Raw genomic sequence first — 19,443 nt, 5'->3', positions numbered from 1 at the left:
CCATGTGGATGCTGTTCATAGTGATTTTACAATATCAACGTTATAAGACAATTGTGGGCGTTATACGCTCCTCTAATTTTGTGGCCAAATATGCGATGGCAGCATGGGGCCTACCCATTATACCCGTTGCATTACTTATTGCCTTTGATTCCAAATCGTATGTGCCACAAGGTTCAGTGCCCCTTTGCTATCCATCGGGTATTGGTTTGTATTTAACTGTAGTCTTACCTGTTTCCCTTCTATTTGCATTGAATGTTGCGATTTTAATTTATATCCTTTGCAAATTAAGAAAATGTTTGAAAACCTATCGCCACAGTACACATCGCAAAGATTTACTCGTCCAGATACGTTTGGCCATAACGTTGTTCATTCTTTTGGTTATGTCGTTGAGTTTTGGAATATTAGCCCATCTCAGGGATAGTTTACTGTTTTCATTTCTCTTCTGTCTAACCTCGACATTGCAGGGTCTAATGTTGTTTGTCTATTTCGTTGTTGTCGATAAAAATGCACAATACGCCTGGATGCGATTTTTTGTTCCGAAAGATTACTTTCCCAAAACCGATAATGGAATGGCGCAATTAACTCCCATTAATCCTGAAATATAGAAGAATATTTATATAGATGTTAATATTTAAGAATAAATTTATATAAATTATATATGTATGCCAGTTAAATTAAATTGTATTCTAGATATTGATAAAATATATATTATTTATTCACAATAATACTACATATATTTATAATTTGCGAAATATTAATAATTTTCAAAATATCTTTATAGTTTTTAAAATAAATACTGCTGTAAAGTGATTTACAGCCCAGAATTTGTCATTCAAATGTGTTATTTCGGAATTGTGAGCTTTAAATTTATTCATTGAAATTTGAAAGATCGGGACCAATATGGAATCGAAGACAACATAAAATGGGTAAAAACCGATTGTACGCAACATGCTCCTGTGTTCAGACATCTGAATAAATGCAAGAATGGCACAAGAGTTCCAGCGTGCGCTGCAGACGTTCCACTTAAACTCTATCAAAGGGTTCTTACTCATCTCAGTGAAATGGCAGAAGACACCATTGAAGTGGAATTAAAATCTAAAAAGTGAAGTGGAATTGAACTCTAATAAAGAATTATTACGAGAACATTTCGGAAACTTCTAAACCAGTAAGGAAAGTAGTAAAGTCGAACTGGGTCGACAATATGATACCCTTCACCACTTTGGGTATATTCTCCATATGTAACCTAACAGACTTCGCGTGTTTGTTATATATCTATATCTGAACCGATTTCAGAGAAACCTTCCAGTTTCTTCAGTACGTCGTGTCAATCAATCTGTACCGTTTTGTGTAAATCAGAACAGATTTTCACGAAACTTAGCACACGTCATTCTAGACTTAATTCAGTACGCTATGACAAATTTCGTTCAAATCGAATGACATTCAGAGACTTTGGTGCACCAATTACCTAAAATGGGATGAATATATATGGGAGCTATATCTAAATCTGAACCGATTTTTGCGAAACTTTGCACACATCATTCTAGACTTATTTCAGTACACTATGCCAAATTTCGTGCAAATCTAAATATATGTAGAGACTTTGGTAAGCCACTTACCTTAAATCGGATGAGAATACAAACAGGGGATCTATATCTAAATCTGAACCGATTTTCAAGAAACTTTGCACACATCATTTACCTTAAATCGGACGAGAATATAAATAGGGGATCTATATCTAAATCTGAACCGATTTTCACGAAACTTTGCACACATCATTCTAGACTTAATTCAGTCCGCTATGCCAAATTTCGTGCAAATCGAAAGATATATAAGGACTATGGTACACCATTTACCATAAATCGGACGAAAATATATATGGGTGCTACATCCAAATCTGAACTGATTTTTCCCAATTTCAATAGGGTTCGTCCTTGGGCCAAACGAATTAGCTGTGCCAAATTTCATCCAATTCGGATCATAAATGCGGCCTGTACTTTGTTTACAATTTAACATGGACAGACGGACGGACGGACAAATCGACTCAGAAAGTGATTCTATGCATATTCTCAAAAGGGACTATGTGTCTATCTCGATTTTTTTTTTTTTTTGCCTGTTACGAACACATGCAAAGTGTGGTGTGGTGAAGGGTATAAAAAGGAGGGGCCGACTATATGACATACAAAAAGTGGTGAATCGGACAAATATTGGGAGTTTTGTGCATCATTTAGTTAAGATCTGACGAAACTATATATGAGAGCTATATCTAAATCTGAACCGATTTCCTCCAATTTCAATAGGTTTCGTCCTTGGGCCAAATAAGTGAACTGTGCCATAAATGCGACCTGTACTTTGCTCACAAAAATGCATGGACGGACGGGCGGACAGACGGGCATGCGTAAATCGATATTCTCAAATGGAACCATGGATCTACCTCGATTCCTTTTACCTGTTGCAAATATATTCACAAAGACATAATTCACTGTACCACAGTGTGGTGAAAGGTATAATAATTGGGTTTGCTGAATTTAAACGTGGCCGTACAAGCATTGAAGATGAACCACGTAGTGGACGTCCAAAAACAGCAACAACAACAACAGAAATTGTAGCCAAAGTGCGTGATATGGTATTAAATGATCGCCGAATAAAAGTTCATGAAATTGCTAATGTCATGGGCATCTCAAATGATCGAGTCCATTTAATTTTGCATGAAGAACTGCAGATGAAAAGGCTTTCTGCAAGATGGGTGCCGCACAAGAGTGTTTTAACAATGGCTAAAATCAACGAATTATAGTACCAGTTGCTACCTTATTCACATGATTTAGCTCCCAGTGACTATTACTTGTTCTCAACTCTAAAAATAATTCCTTGCTGGCAAGCGTTTTTCCTCAAATGAAGATGCAATTACTGTCTATTTTGAAGATCTTGAGGAAAACCATTTTAATCAAAGAATAGAATTGTTAGAAGACCACTATTTTGAAGATCTTGAGGAAAACCATTTTAATCAAAGAATAGAATTGTTAGAAGAGCGTTGGCCTAAGAGTATTGAAGTTTCAGGAGATTATATTGGAAAATAAAAATATTTTTGAGAAACTACTTATTTTCTTTCATTGACAGGCTAAGAGGTATCCGAACCGCTCTGGTATATCAATCTGAAACTTCAATTATATATCTGATTAGTGTAACTCCAAAAAATGTGATTATAGACAATATTGTCATAACCCTATGATCGTTCAACCTGACAAAAATTAAATATGAACTAAAGCAACACTCAAGTTACACTTGGACATTGATTGGCGAAGTGTGATCTGAGATGTCAACCCAATCGCAATATTTATATCGAAAACCAAACAGAGTTACTATGTTGTTGTACATTTGTATGTAACAGGCCAAAGTAATTAAACATATAACCGTAGTTACTTACTTTTGAGGATATGTTTAGGATCGGCTTTCAGTCAACTAAACCATGCACGTTCCTAAAAAAAACACATATACACGTAATTATAGACGATTAAGGTGGGGCTGCGATGTAACATTTATATGTATATATATTAAATTTCTTAATCATACTTTATCTTTAAAGCCACTTGTGGTTTGTGTTGAGAAGTATCTCTGATATATTTTTCTATATAAAAGTTGAGAAATGAATTGATTAGTCGCATTTCAATTTCCCAATGATATCGCGGTGTTTTGTTAATTTCGACATTGTCGGGAAAATGGCTCTATTGCTCTACATAATCCTAAGTGTTCTATTGGCAAATGTGCAGTCAAAAGATATATTCTGTGATAAAGATATTTACGACACCACATTTCATACGTACAAACTAAATGGCACAATTTTCCCGATAGACTCCCTTGTCATATGGTCTCCAACAACTAAGAAGGACATACACCCAATTGCCGATCTATGCTCTTACCAGACAGGACTTCCTCCATTGCAACATCAATGTAGTGCAACAAAACCGAGAGATAAAACACAAACATGGGATTATACTCTTACAGATATCGTGGATTGTCAAATAATTAAAAAACGCAGTTGTCAGGAGGAATCATTTGAACATGACTATATAATGAAGAACAAATTTCATAAAAAGCATACCAATAAATGGCCCGCCACGGCCATGAACGAATTGGCTATGCCTCTCGATATCTGTTTGCTTTCCAGCGGTCAATCCTTAAATCGAAAATGCATATACAATAAACAAACATATAAGGCCGAATGGCAAAAGTTGGATGGCAACGTGAAATGCTTGAAGGAGATCAATGAAACAATTATTACAAATGATCTGAACACACTCTATCATGAGGTGAAAAATGAAAACCAAACATTAAATAGCGAAAAAGTGGTCACAGAGCTGACTAAGATATTGGGTCGAAAAGACCACAAACGCATTGCCAGTGATCTGGAGATTTCTACAAATATAATGAAAATTATGACATTCGCTGATCGAACCCCCTCCATGGCATCAAAATTTATTCAAGTCACCGATCTGCTAATGCAATCCGAAGAGAGTGCTGTACTCAACTCGCTACCAACAAATACCCCCAATAATCTCGTAAGCACCGTTGAGTCCTACTACGACAATATGACCAGAATGTTTATGCCCAACACAACGGATTGTTCGGATCAACCAGATGGCGTCAAATATTTCATAGAAAATATGACAAGTGTTTTTTACATTTATCCAATCTGTTCAAACATCTCGGGTATTGGTACATATAGTGCGTCATCGGGTTCGGAGGAAATGCGTTATGACAACCACACAAACACCTATTTCAAATATATTCGTTTAAATGAATCATTGGAGGACCTCATCTATGATCCATTTATTATGAATGCTGTCTATTTTCCTGAAGATGCGTGGGCAGAATTACAAAATATGCAACCGAAAGAAGACAATCAGGTACATGCAATACGGATTTCTTTATATAAAAATCGAAATTTCTTTGTTGGAAGAAAACATCGTGCTCCGGATAGTGTTGTGCTGAAAGTCTCAGTACCAGGATATGGAGGTAAATACATGAAATATTATACCTGTGATAAGTTTGTAACCACTGTGTTAAAATATTATTATTTACTGCACAGCTATTATTATTAATTTCTAAAAAATAGTGAGAGGATCTGTGTAGTCGGAATAGCCTGACCATATTACCACGGAACCAAACTGCCACTGAACTCTAACTTCGTGGGGAAATATATTCCGAGGCAGAGGAATATTTGGCTATATTTGCACCCTCCTGACCGATTAGATGTTAAAAATTCCTCTCTCTCATTCGAAAAAAAATATTTTAAAAAATTCAACCCTTTTTAAAAAATCCAAGCCTCCTTTGGAACTTTGAAAAGGTTTTTTAAAAAAGTCAAGCCCCATTTGGTAATTTGAAAAAAAAAATTAAAATCCCCTTATGATCGTTTATTCTGTAGTTAAAAGTCAATAGGAATATTAAATGTTATAATTACCTTTTAATAATACCTACGCATTATAAAAACTACTACTACAATTTTAATAACTAAATTATTTTCCTATATTTAATCTAAATTACCGATATCGTTTTTATTTTAGAAGACCTACCCTTACCTATACCATATATATTCAGCACAACGGAACCCGAGAACACCCCCACACCAATGGGTTGTGGCTCCTACAATTATGACTTTTGGAGTTTAAGTGATTTGAGCATCACGAAATCGGATTATGCATCAGTGTGTGAAGTGAAAAACTTACATTTTGGTGCTCTGTTACGTTTGAAGGCGTCATATGTCAAAGTCACTGATATGACTGTGCTCAATGTCATCCTGGGCTATGGCCAAGACATAATAACAATTTGTGGTTGTATATTGTCATTGTTCGGATTATTTGTCATTTGGATGACAGCACTCTGTTGTCCGCAATGGCGGCGCAAAGCATCGAATTTATTGCTGCTAAATATTTGTGCGGTCCTAACGCCGATCATGGCATATTTCCTATTCATTAATATCGGTGATATACGTCAGTCCTTTATAAATCGCGACAATCTGCAGTATTGCATTCTGGAAGGTGCCCTCTTGCAATATTTAATTTTGGTACTGTTCATGTGGTTGTTACTAATGGCAAGGTTTCAGTATCGACGCTATACCCAAATCACTGAAACTATTCGAAGCACATGTGATAATGTCATATATATGTTAATTGCGTGGGGCCTACCATTGGTGCCCACATTGATCGTGGCATTCGTGAATCCGCAGTCATATATACCATTTTCGGAAAACGGTTTGGTTAGCAGTAATATTTGCTATCCATCTGGTTGGAGCTTCTATTTCGGCATATTTGCACCCATAGCTACTGTTGTGACCATCAATGTCGCTTTATATGTGTACACCATGTGTTTTTTGCGCTGCACTAAGAGTGAATCCAGGGTTCGCAAGGATCGCAAAAGGATAATTTTGGAGCTGCGTTTATCTATAGTATTATTTTTCTTTTTGGGAATATCATGGATTTTTGGCATACTGGCCCATATGCAGGAGAGTCAAGCTATGTCGTTCCTATTCTGTTTAACCTCAACACTACAAGGGTTCTTTTTATTCCTGCAGTTTGTCGTCAGTGACAAGGAAACGATGTCGTCATGGTTTATATGTATTTGTGGTGAATCATATTATACGGATGAAGATGTATCATTGCCGTTGAGTAATAATATAAAATAAAATCAAAATGTGAAGTAAATAAATATAAAAAAACTTCAGATATATTATTGGCATTTAAGTTAAGCTGCCTTTACGTCGAATAATATTATTTTTAAGTAGCTCACTCTCATAAGTAATATTGTAGAACATATTCACAAAATATCCAATAATTTAAAACTATTAAAAAATTAACTTTAACAGACAAAAAAAAAGATATTTTAAGCAATTACTCAATTCAAAATGTTGAAACTTTGTTGAGGAGGTACCATGGGTCCCATAATGGGACTTGATCTAAGTTTCACTGGTGACAGTATTGCAAAGATTGGATCAAATCGGAATACTCAAATAGCATGAAAGACAGTTCGACAAAAATCGACACTTAAAGTTTGAAAAATATTTAAAAAAATAAATGCTTGAAAATTGCAACAAATTCAAAACAAATCTACTCTTATAGTTAAAAAATATATATTTTTAAATCAAAGAATTTAGTTGTTAAAAAGTGAAAAGGCATTAAGTTTGGCCGGGCCGAACTTTGGATACCCTCCACCATAGGTATTCTGATAGTTACGTGAAATGAAAATATAGGGAACATATCAAAATGAGGACATATTTCGACAATTCTACCAATCGATTTTTATATCCTTCACCACAATGTGGTACATGGTATTATGTATTTGTGTATATGTTTGTAACAAGTAAAAGGAAACAAGATAGACACATGGTTCCTTTTCAGAATATGCATAGAATCACTTTCCGACCGTCTGTCCACGTTAAATTGTAAACAAAGTACAGGTCACACTTATGATCCGAATTAGATGAAATTTGGCATAGGTCACTTATTTGGCCCAAGGACGAACCCAATTAAAATTGGAAAAAAATCGGTTCAGATTTAGATATAGCTCCCATATATATTTTCGTCCGATTTTATGTAAATGGTGTACCAAAGTCCCTATATATCTTTCGATTTCCACGTAATTTGGTACAGCGCACTGAATTAGGTCTAGAATGATGTGTGTTAAGTTTCCTGAAAATCGGTCCAGATTTAGATATAGCTCCCATATATATTTTCGTCCGATTTAATGTCAACGGTGTTCCAAAGTCCCTATATATATTTCGATTTGCACGAAATTTGGTACAGCGTACTGAATTAGGTCTAAAATGATGTGTGTTTTAAGTTTCCTGAAAATCGGTCCAGATTTAGATATAGCTCCCATATATATTTACGTCCGATTTAATGTAAATGGTGCACCAAAGTTCCTATATATCTATCGATTTGCACGAAATTTGGCATAGCGTAATGAATTAGGTCTAGAATGATGTGTGTTAAGTATCCTGAAAATCGGTCCAGAATTAGATATAGCTCCCATATATAGTTTCTTCCGATTTTATGTAAATTGTGCACTTGTGTGTCCGATTGCCCCTCAATTTTTTACAATGAACTGTAGTTAATCTCCTGCAAGTCTCATTGAAATAGGTTCAGATTTTGATATAGTTTCTACATATATATTTTCGTCCGATTTTACTCCAAATTGACACAAATTTTGCACAACGTACTAAAGTTAGTAAAATCTAGAGGTTGGATATAAATGCTTCAACAAGGTGGGTCCAATCGGCACAAAATTTTGCACTACGTTCAGAAGTTACTATAACATAAGAACCAACCCTATATCTGACCAAATGAAAAATTTAGTATAGGTGGCAGATTGACATGTTTATGGATGCATTTTCATGTTAAGGGTCATTCAAAAATTCGAATTCTGTTAGGATTCATCTTTTGAATATGCCAAAGTGGTGAAGGGTATCATATAGTCGCCCCCGTCCGACTTTACTACTTTCCTTACTGGTTTAAACCATAATGTACACCAAATATAAATTTCAGCAATTTTTATTGATGATTTTTCATAACATCTAAAACCCCAAAAACCTGGACCGATATTGATGTCGAAGTTTTAGGATGGAAAATGTGTATAAAATCCTCAAAATACTGTAATTTACAGGGCAACGTTAAATGTTGGGCTCTAACTAAGGGTTATCAATATTGATTACATCGTGTAGAAATTACCGAACATTTGGAGATATCATTATATGAGTAGAAATGCATAATTGAGGACCGATATAGCTCAATTTCGATTCTAACATTTTCGTTTTGTATCACAATACCTTCCTTCACAATAATTATTAAATCGGTAGGTATTTTTATATAGGAATAGATCAGTTAACTATTTTAATATAAACCAGTAAGGAAAGATCAAAAGTCGGACGGGGCCGACTATGTGATACCCTTCACAACTTTGGGTACATACAAGCGATGTAATGACTACAATATCCTGAAGATAGAACAGACATAGAATCTTTGGAGGACCATTAAGATGGAATCGGGCGAAATTAAAATTGTTATCTAGATAGATATTTGAACCAATTGAAAAAAACCCCATACACATACCATTCTGAAATCAATGAAAAATTGCATGTCAAATGGGCAGACTAGGATTCTTTGGTGTACCATTTGTATGAAATATTCCCTCTGCCAAATTTCATGTAAATCAAACAAACATGATCCCTTCAGTGCACCATTTACATAAAATGGAACGAAAATATATATCAATAAATCTTGTCACACATAATATTCTCCTCAAATGCAGTCGCTATGCAAAATTTTGCTGAATCGGACAAATATTGGGAGTCTGGTGTACCAGTCATAAAAAACCGGACTTAACTATATATGGGAGCTATAACTAAATATGACTCGTAAATCGACTCAGAAAGTGGACATGCGTAATCGACTCAGAAAGTGATTCTATGCATATTATCAAAAGAAACTATGGGTCTATTTCAATTCCTTTTGTCTGTTACAAACATATGCACAAAGACATAACACCCTGCACCACAGTGCACTATAGGTCAAATGACCGGTTTTTCTGTGCAAAATTGAAAATATCAAAGTGTCGGAGTTCCAGGAGTTGTTGTTGTTTTTGTATTTAGAACACTCCAAAATAGAGAGACGTGATATTTATTAGTGCTAAATATGAGGTACCGTCACACATCTGGCCGTGCAAGTCGCTCAATATAGTTTATTCTATAAATATGCTTATATTTCAGTGGTGATTAGTCAACTTTGAGTGCATATTATTTCGATTGTGTTTACGATCATTAATTAGTGTAAAATGGAAAATATAGATACAAGTGAGCATATTTATATTAAATCAAAACATGTTTATGTTTGCGACACTATACTTGAAAAGAAGCCATTAGCCTATGAAGACTTTAAAGACTTAAAATAATTTGATATATCGACTTTCAGTAAACTTAAACAAAATGACCCAATATGACCTCTTTGAAATTTTGCACATAAATTAAGTGATAACTAATGAGTTATTTTCAATTTATTTCAAGTTGCGATTTTTTGCGTTTTGCGAGTAATGCCTCTTTTTCTAGGCAACCTCCGTATAAAAAAATCGATCTTTTTGAAATATGTCGAAAAGAAGGCAACAAAAAGAAAAAAAGCTGATGCTGTTTTCAAAGAGTAAGTGAGCAAAATTGATGTCGACAACATTTCGGATGAAAGAGAGAAATATTTAAAGCAAACCATTCATTTATTTTGCTGAAAATTAGCGCAAAGTTGGTAAAAATGTCACAGGAACATGAATGTTTTCAAAGACAAAAATCATGAATGGCTATATTCGGATTAAAATTTTTTGCCTAAGAATTGTTCTGAAAAAACGTCACATAATAAAAACCAGTGAGCGGAGCAGTATAGTCGGACGGGGCCGACCATACGATACCCTACACAACTACCACGAACTCTAACTTTCTGAGGATGTTTATTCCGAGTCTGAGTAATATTTCCTGATATTTGCCCCCTCTTGTACAGCCCCCTCTTGTACAGTCCTTCTAATTACTTGTCCAGATTACCTTCACGGTGGGTGCGTTGTGATTTTCGGATTATACTCTACTCGAAAACACACAAAAAATTATGTTTTCGGTCCATTTCATCCCAAAATTTTAATCTGATCATCACCGAAAATTGTAGGCGTTGTTCTTGACCATAACTGGAACTTCATGAAAAATGTCAAAGCCATCAGCGCGATATTTCTCCCTTTAATGTGGTAATGGATTACTAAATAATATCTGAATACGTAAGCACATGTAAATATTTGACTGTAACTCCCACATCTGAGTAGATACATCACTATATTTGGTATCAATTTAAAGGTCAACCACTCCTCTTGGATATGTTATCAACTCCTGGGGTCTACATCCTCCAGGAGTAAATATATATGCCATAGAATACAAATTTTGTCATTTTTCACACAAAAGTCAGGGTCCATTTGACCCGCTAAATATTGACCGATCTTTATAAAAACATGCATGCTTATTCTCTGACCCGATCCCCTTCTCCATGCAAAAATTCGCGGTGTTTGGGCCATAATTGCGGCCTCTGGAGCGACTAGAAAAACCGACAAAAATTTAGTATTTGGTCCATTTCACCCCCTAAGTATTAACCGATCTTTTCCAAAAACAATAGGGGTCTTCATTGGCCAGAACCCATCCTACATGCAAAATTTCGTGAAGATTGGTCCATAACTGTGGCCTGTATCGTGTTTACAAATTATAATGGACAGACGGACGGACGGACGGACGGACGGACGGACGGACACACATGTCTAGATCGACTCAGCTAGTCGAGATATGACGATCGGTATACTTAAAGGTGGGTCTAGGACCAATATTTCGCGGCGTTACAAACATTTGGGCCTGCACAAAGCTATAATACCCTGACAACATAGTTGTGTAGGGTATAACTATGAATTTGGTAAAAGAAAAGAAGCTACTGACCTTTCAACTGAGAAACGTGACACCCAAAGAACCCCAAAAGTCTATTCCACTTTCTGCGGATGAAGCTCTAGCTTTCCTTTTAGAATATAACTTTTGAAAAGGGTGGTATAATGCAAACGAGTGGTTTAAGTTGAAATCGGATAGAACATATATATGAGAGATATATCTAAATCAGATCCGATTTGAACCAAATTTGGCAGAGACATTTCTGATTTGCGTTATGATCGGGTGTATATTGTATTTTGGCGTAGTTTAAACGTGAAATCGGATGGAACATATATATGGATGTTATATCTAAATCTGGCCCTTTCTGAAACAACATTTCTGAGTTGTTTTTAGCCTATAAAAAACATACAAACTAAATTTTACGATGATCGGGTGTATTTTGTGGGTTTTGAGTTACTTAGACGTGAAATCGGATAGAGCATATATATTGGAACTATATCTAAATATGAACCGCTTTTGACCAAATTCGACACACTTATGTGCAGACTCAAAAAAAAAAAAAAAAAATTTACAAACCAAATTTCATCGCCATCCGTTTTACCGAATTGGTGCATGTTAAACCTGAAATCGGATGAAAATATATATAGGCGCCATATCCAAATCTGAACTGATTTCTTCCAAATTCGACACACTTATTTGCAGACTCAAAAAAAAATGTACCAACGGAATTTCATCGCAATCCGTTGTATATTACCGATTTTGTACATCTTAAACCTGAAATCGGATGAAAGTATATATGGGATCTATATCCAAATCTGAACCGATTTCTTTCAAATTCAACAATAACAATTCTAGTAACAAAAAAAATCATTTAGGCCAAATTTCATGATGAATACTATGATTTTGTTGCCGCTATTAATTTTGCACAGAAAAAGTGGTCATTTGACCTATAGTGCAGTGTGGTGAAGGGTATAAAAACAATCCAAACAATGGACTGAAGCTGGAGGAAGTGCCCCAAAGAAGGCAAACACAATTCAATCGGCTGGTAAGGTTATGGCAACGGTTTTTGGGACTTCAAAGGTATTTTATTGATTGACTATCTGCGAAAGGGTAAAACAATAAATTCAGAGTAGTAATGCAACCTTTTGGCTCAATTAAATGTACAAATTCGAGAAAAACGTCCTGGCTTACAACATTTTTTTCTTCATCAACACAACGCATCAGCACACACGAGTGTTTTAACAATGGCTAAAATCAATGAATTACAGTACGAGTTGCTGGACCACCCACCTTATTCGCCTTTTACTTCTTCCCAAATCAAAACAAAAAAATCCTTGCTGGCAATCGTTTTACCCCAAATAAAGATGCAATTACAGTTGTAGACCACTATTTTGAAGACCTTGAGGAAAACTATTTTAATCAAGGAATAGAATAACTAGAAAAGCGTTGGACTAAGTGTATTGAAGTTTCAGGAGGTTATATTGACAAATAAAAATATCTTTGAAAAACTAACTATTCTCTTTCATTGATAGGATAAGAAGTTTCCGAACCGTCCTCGTATGTCGATTTAAAGCTTCCATTATATATCTGGTTAGAGTAAACCTATGATCTATCAACCTGACAAAATATAAATATAAATTAAAGCAACACTCATGTTACATTTGGACATTGATATACTTCTTATCGTTATTTTCTAGGTACGACGTGTGATTTGAGATGTCAACCCAATCGAAAACCAAACTGTGGTTTTATGTTGTTGTACATTTGTATGTAGCAGACCAAAGTAATTAAAAATATAACCACAGTTATTTTTGAGGATATAATTAGGATCGCCTTTTCAATCACCAAAATCATGCACGTTCGCAAAAAAAAAAACGTAAGATGGGTTTGCAACATTGTAACATTTAAATGTATACATTTTAATTTCTCAATCATACTTTATTTTTAAATCCACTTGTGGTGTGTGGTAAAAAATATCTGTGAAATATGTATTTCTATATAAAGGTTAAGGAATGAAACGACCAGTCGCATTTCAGTTCCCAAAGATATCGCGGTGTTTTGTTAACAACGACATTGTCGGGAAAATGTCTCTATTGCTCTACATAATCCTAAGTGTTCTATTGTCAAATGTCTAGTCAGAGGATCAGTTCTGTGATAAAGATGTTTACGCCACCACATTTCATACGCGCAAACTAAACGGCACAATTTTCCAGTTAGACTCTCTTGCCATATGGTCTCCAACAACGAAGAAGGACATACATCCAATTGTCGATCTTTGCTCTTACCAGACAGGTCTTTCTCCACTGCAACACCAATGTAGTGGAACAAAACGGAGAGATAAAACACAAGCATGGGAGAATACTCTTTCCGATATCGTGGATTGCCAAATAATTGAACAACGCAGCTGTCAGGAAGAATCATTTGAACATATATATCTAATGAAGAACAATGTTCATAAAAAGCATACCAATAAATGGCCCGCCACGACCATGAATGAATTGGCTATACCTCTCGATATATGTTTGCTTCCCAGCGGTCGATCCTTAAATCGAAAATGCATATACAATAACCGAACATATAAGGCCGAATGGCAAAAGCTGGATGGCAAGGTGAAATGCTTGAAGGAGATCAATGAAATACTTATTACAAATGATCTGAACACACTCTATCATGAGGTGAAAAATGAAAACCAAAACCAAACTTTAGATAGCGAAAAAGTGGCCACAGAACTGACTAAGATATTGGGTCGAAATGATACCAAACGCATTGCCAGTGATCTGGAGATTTCTACAAATATAATGAAAATTATGACATTCGCCGATCGAACCCCCTCAATGGCATCAAAATTTATTCAAGTCACCGATCTGCTAATGCAATCCGAAGAAACTGCTGTACTCAACTCGCTACCAACAAATACCCCCAATAATCTCGTACGCACCGTTGAGTCCTACTACGATGATATGATCAGTATTTTTATGCCCAACACAACGGATTGTTCGGATCAACCAGATGGCGTCAAATATTTCATAGAAAATATGACAAGTGTTTTTTACATTTATCCAAACTGTTCAAACCTTTCGGGTATTGGTACATATAGTGCGCCATCGGGTTCGGAGGAAATGCGTTATGACAACCACACAAACACCTATTTCAAATTTATTGGTTTAAATGAGTCATTAGAGGACCTCATCAATGATCCATATATTATTAATGCTGTCTATTTTCCTGAAGATGCGTGGGCAGAATTACAAAATGTACAGCAGAAAAAAGACAATCAGTTGCCAGCTATACGGATTTCTTTATATAAAAATCGAAATTTCTTTGTTGGAAAAGAACATCGTGCTCCGGATAGTGTTGTGTTGAAAGTCTCTGTACCAGGATATGAAGGTAAATACACGACATATTATATGTGTGATACGTTTGTAACCATCATGTTTAAATAGTATTATTTACTACACCGTTATGAAAGGTTATTGCGGATTATCAGTTATCATTTTTTATTCATTTGTAAAAAATATTGAGAGGATCAGTATAGTCGGACGAGGCTGACCATATTATACCCAACCAAACTATTTGTATTTGTTAAAACTCCAAGTCTCTTCTGGTACTTTGAAAAAATAATTTTAACAAGTGAGAAAGCGATAAGTTCGGCCGGGCCGAACTTTGTATACCCTCCACCATAGATATACTGGCAGGAACTTGAAATGAAAATATAGGGAACATACCAAAAAATGGACCTATACCGACATTTCTACAAACCGATTATGTAAATAATAATTTTTAATAGAAAATTATACCCTCAGCCTTATGGCTAATTAGTGTATATTCACTTTCACACGGTGAAAATGTGCCTCATATTGGTTCTAGACCCCATGTTTCTTTGGACCAAATCCGTTTCAGAAAAATTTGATTTCATCCCATCTTATTATGTCTTCCAAACATAGTTCAAGTCCGAATTTGGGGAATATCGGTCCATGCCTTCTGGTTACGGCTACGGCTAAGCCTAAATGTGGGCTATAGTTCACATATACCTCATTATCGAACCGTACGTGATGATAATTATATTGATATAAAAAAATGGGGTTATATGGGGACTACGCCAAAAAGGGGTTGACTATTAATAATTTTTGGTAGGGAGATTAGTTTCCATACACGGCTACAAAATAATAAATTTCAGTGATTTCGGTTGAAAAACGCGCCCAAGAACCTCAAAATGTCGGAATTTGGGGGTACCTTTATATGGGGGCTACCAGAAAAAATGGACTTATATCTATAATTTTTAGTGGAGATATTTGGTACCCAATAAGAAACCAATATACCAAATTTCAGCGAATTCGGTTGAAAACTCCGCTCAAGAATCCCAAAATACCGAAAATTGGGGGTACCCTTATATAAGGGGCTACCAGAAAAAATGGACCTATTTTTATAATTTTTTGTGGAGGGATTTGGAACCCAATAAGAACCCAATGTACCAAATTTCAGCGAATTGGGTTGAAAAACGCGCTCATGAACCCCAAAATATCAAAAATTTGGGGGTACCCTTATATGGAAGCTATGCCTAAACGTGGACCGATATATCCCATCTTCGAACTTGACCTGCCTGCAGACAAAAGACAACCCTATGCAAAATTTCAGCACCCTATCTAAATTCCTTCGGAAGATAGCGTGATTACAACAGACGGATGGACGGACATGGCTAGATCGTCTTAGAATTTTACCCTGATCAAGAATATATATACTTTATAGGGTCGGAAATGAATATTTCGGTGAGTTACAAACGGAATGACAAAATTAATATACCCCCCATACTATTCTCGTCTATTCTGGTACTTTGGCAAAATATTTAAATAATATTTTTAAAATCCACGACCCTTTTGGTACATTGAAAATTTCTTTTCAAAAAATCCAAGCCTATCTTAAACCGTATGTTTTCATAGTCCTTTTCCAGTTTTACCCGATCTCTTCTTAGAAAATCTTTTATCTACAAACAGTAATAAATTAAAAAAAAAGTATTTTTTTAAGTACTCTCATTCGATTTGGTAGTGACAAAATTAACTGGTTTTTTATGTAGATAATAGTCAATACCTACGTGTTAAACATTATAAAATTTTAATAACTAAATTATTTTCTTATATTATATCTAAATTCACGTTATTTTTGTGTGATTATAGAAGACCTACCCACACCCATACCATATGTATTCAGCACAACGGATCCCGAGAACACCCCCACACCAATGGGTTGTGGCTCCTACAACTATGATTTTTGGAGTTTAAGCGATCTGAGCATCACTAGATCGGATTATGCATCAGTGTGTAAAGTGAAAAACTTAAATTTTGGTGCTCTGTTACGTTTGAAGGCGTCACATGTCAAAGCCACTAATACGACTGTACTCAGCGTCGTCCTCGGCTATAGCCAGGACATAATAACAATTTGTGGTTGTTTATTGTCATTGTTCGGATTATTTGCCATTTGGATGACAACATTGTGTTGTCCGCAATGGCGGCGGAAAACATCGAATTTAGTGCTGCTAAATATTTGTGCGGTCCTAACGCCGATCATGGCATATTTCCTATTCATTAATATCGGTGATATACGTCAGTCCTTTATAAATAGCGACAATCTGCAGTATTGCATTTTTGAAGGTGCCCTCTTGCAATATTTTGTTTTGGTACTGTTCATGTGGTTGTTACTACTGGCAAGGTTTCAGTATCGACGCTATACCCAAATCACTGAAACTATTCGAACCACATGTGATAATGTCAAATATATGCTAATTGCGTGGGGCCTACCATTGGTGCCGACATTGATCGTGGCTTTTGTGAATCCGCAGTCTTATATACCGTTTTCAGAGAGCGGCTTGCTTAGCAGTAATATTTGCTATCCATCCGGTTGGAGCTTCTATGTTGGCATATTTGCACCCATAGCTACTGTTGTAACCATCAATGTCGGTTTATATGTGTACACCATGTGTTTTTTGCTCTGCACTAAGAGTGAATGCAGGGTTAGCAAGGATCACAAAAGGATAGTCTTGGAGGTGCGTTTATCTATAGTATTATTTTTCTTTTTGGGTTTAACATGGATTTTTGGCATACTGGCCCATATGAAAGAGAGTCAAGTTATGTCGTTCCTATTCTGTTTAACCTCAACACTTCAAGGATTCGTTTTATTCCTGCAGTTTGTCGTTAGTGATAAGAAAACGATGGCGGCATGGTCTCAATGTATTTGTGGTGAATCGTATTATTAGGATGAAGATGTATCATTGCCGTTGAGTAATGATGTAAAACAAACTCAATATGTGGAGTAAATAAATATAAAAGACAATATATATATATATATATATATAGATATATACACATTTAAGTCGAGTAATATTATTTTTAAGTAACTTATTCTCATATCGTTAATAAACTTAAAAATTATATTGGAGAAAACCCTATTTAAAAAATATCCTGTAATATTAAAAAATTTGTATATATTCCATTATTTTCTTTAATAAATCAAGGCTTATAGTTATTAAAACCTACTGAAAAATTCACCGGATTTTATTAAAGAATATTTTTCAGGGGCCAACTGAGGCGTGGATTTATTAAAGAATATTTTTCAAGGGCCAACTGAGGCGTGGATTTATTAAAGAATATTTTCAAGGGCCAACTGAGGCGTGGATTTATTAAAGAATATTTTTCAAGGGCCAACTGAGGCGTGGATTTATTAAAGAATATTTTTCAAGGGCCAACTGAGGCGTGGATTTATTAAAGAATATTTTTCAAGGGCCAACTGAGGCGTGGATTTATTAAAGAATATTTTTCAAGGGCCAACTGAGGCGTGGATTTATTAAAGAATATTTTTCAAGGGCCAACTGAGGCGTGGATTTATTAAAGAATATTTTTCAAGGGCCAACTGAGGCGTGGATTTATTAAAGAATATTTTTCAAGGGCCAACTGGCGTGGATTTATTAAAGAATATTTTTCAAGGGCCAACTGAGGCGTGGATTTATTAAAGAATATTTATTAAAGAATATTTTTCAAGGGCCAACTGAGGCGGGGATTTATTAAAGAATATTTTTCAAGGGCCAACTGAGGCGTGGATTTATTAAAGAATATTTTTCAAGGGCCAACTGAGGCGTGGATTTATTAAAGAATATTTTTCAAGGGCCAACTGAGGCGTGGATTTATTAAAGAATATTTTTTTTATTAAAGAATATTTTTTAAGGGCCCAACTGAGGCGTGGATTTATTAAAGAATATTTTTCAAGGGCCAACTGAGGCGTGGATTTATTAAAGAATATTTTTCAAGGGCCAACTGAGGCGTGGATTTATTAAAGAATATTTTTCAAGGGCCAACTGAGGCGTGGATTTATTAAAGAATATTTTTCAAGGGCCAACTGAGGCGTGGATTTATTAAAGAATATTTTTCAAGGGCCAACTGAGGCGTGGATTTATTAAAGAATATTTTTCAAGGGCCAACTGAGGCGTGGATTTATTAAAGAATATTTTTCAAGGGCCAACTGAGGCGTGGATTTATTAAAGAATATTTTTCAAGGGCCAATGAGGCGTGGATTTATTAAAGAATATTTTTCAAGGGCCAACTGAGGCGTGGATTTATTAAAGAAATATTTTTCAAGGGCCAACTGAGGCGTGGATTTATTAAAGAATATTTTTCAAGGGCCAACTGAGGCGTGGATTTATTAAAGAATATTTTTCAAGGGCCAACTGAGGCGTGGATTTATTAAAGAATATTTCAAGGGCCAACTGAGGCGTGGATTTATTAAAGAATATTTTTCAAGGGCCAACTGAGGCGTGGATTTATTAAAGAATATTTTTCAAGGGCCAACTGAGGCGTGGATTTATTAAAGAATATTTTTCAAGGGCCAACTGAGGCGTGGATTTATTAAAGAATATTTTTCAAGGGCCAACTGAGGCGTGGATTTATTAAAGAATATTTTTCAAGGGCCAACTTCGGCGTGGATTTATTAAAGAATATTTTTCAAGGGCCAACTGAGGCGTG

At 35.4% G+C, this 19,443-nt stretch overlaps 2 protein-coding genes across 2 annotated transcripts; both read left to right on the top strand.

The window, feature by feature from the left end:
• Positions 1-3,713: 3,713 nt before the first annotated feature.
• On the top strand, positions 3,714-6,676 carry LOC133338779 (adhesion G-protein coupled receptor G6-like). Its single transcript, XM_061546884.1, has 2 exons — positions 3,714-5,010; positions 5,559-6,676. Exons 1-2 carry the CDS (start codon positions 3,714-3,716, stop codon positions 6,674-6,676), a joined length of 2,415 nt encoding a protein of 804 aa, XP_061402868.1.
• A 7,250-nt stretch (positions 6,677-13,926) lies between these two features.
• On the top strand, positions 13,927-16,752 carry LOC133338778 (uncharacterized; the record flags this gene model as incomplete). The annotated part of the gene is made up of 2 exons (XM_061546883.1): positions 13,927-14,824; positions 16,609-16,752. Coding segments are annotated over exons 1-2 (1,042 nt in total), but the record flags the coding sequence as incomplete, so codon positions are not given.
• Positions 16,753-19,443: the final 2,691 nt, after the last annotated feature.

The sequence above is a fragment of the Musca vetustissima genome, unplaced genomic scaffold, assembly GCF_032173495.1.
Source record: "Musca vetustissima isolate MV318-11 ecotype Yass unplaced genomic scaffold, APGP_CSIRO_Mvet_v1 utg96986, whole genome shotgun sequence".
Lineage (NCBI taxonomy): Eukaryota > Metazoa > Arthropoda > Insecta > Diptera > Muscidae > Musca > Musca vetustissima.
The sequence above is the reverse complement of the archived record's forward strand: the minus strand, read 5'-3'. Positions and strand labels throughout refer to the sequence as shown.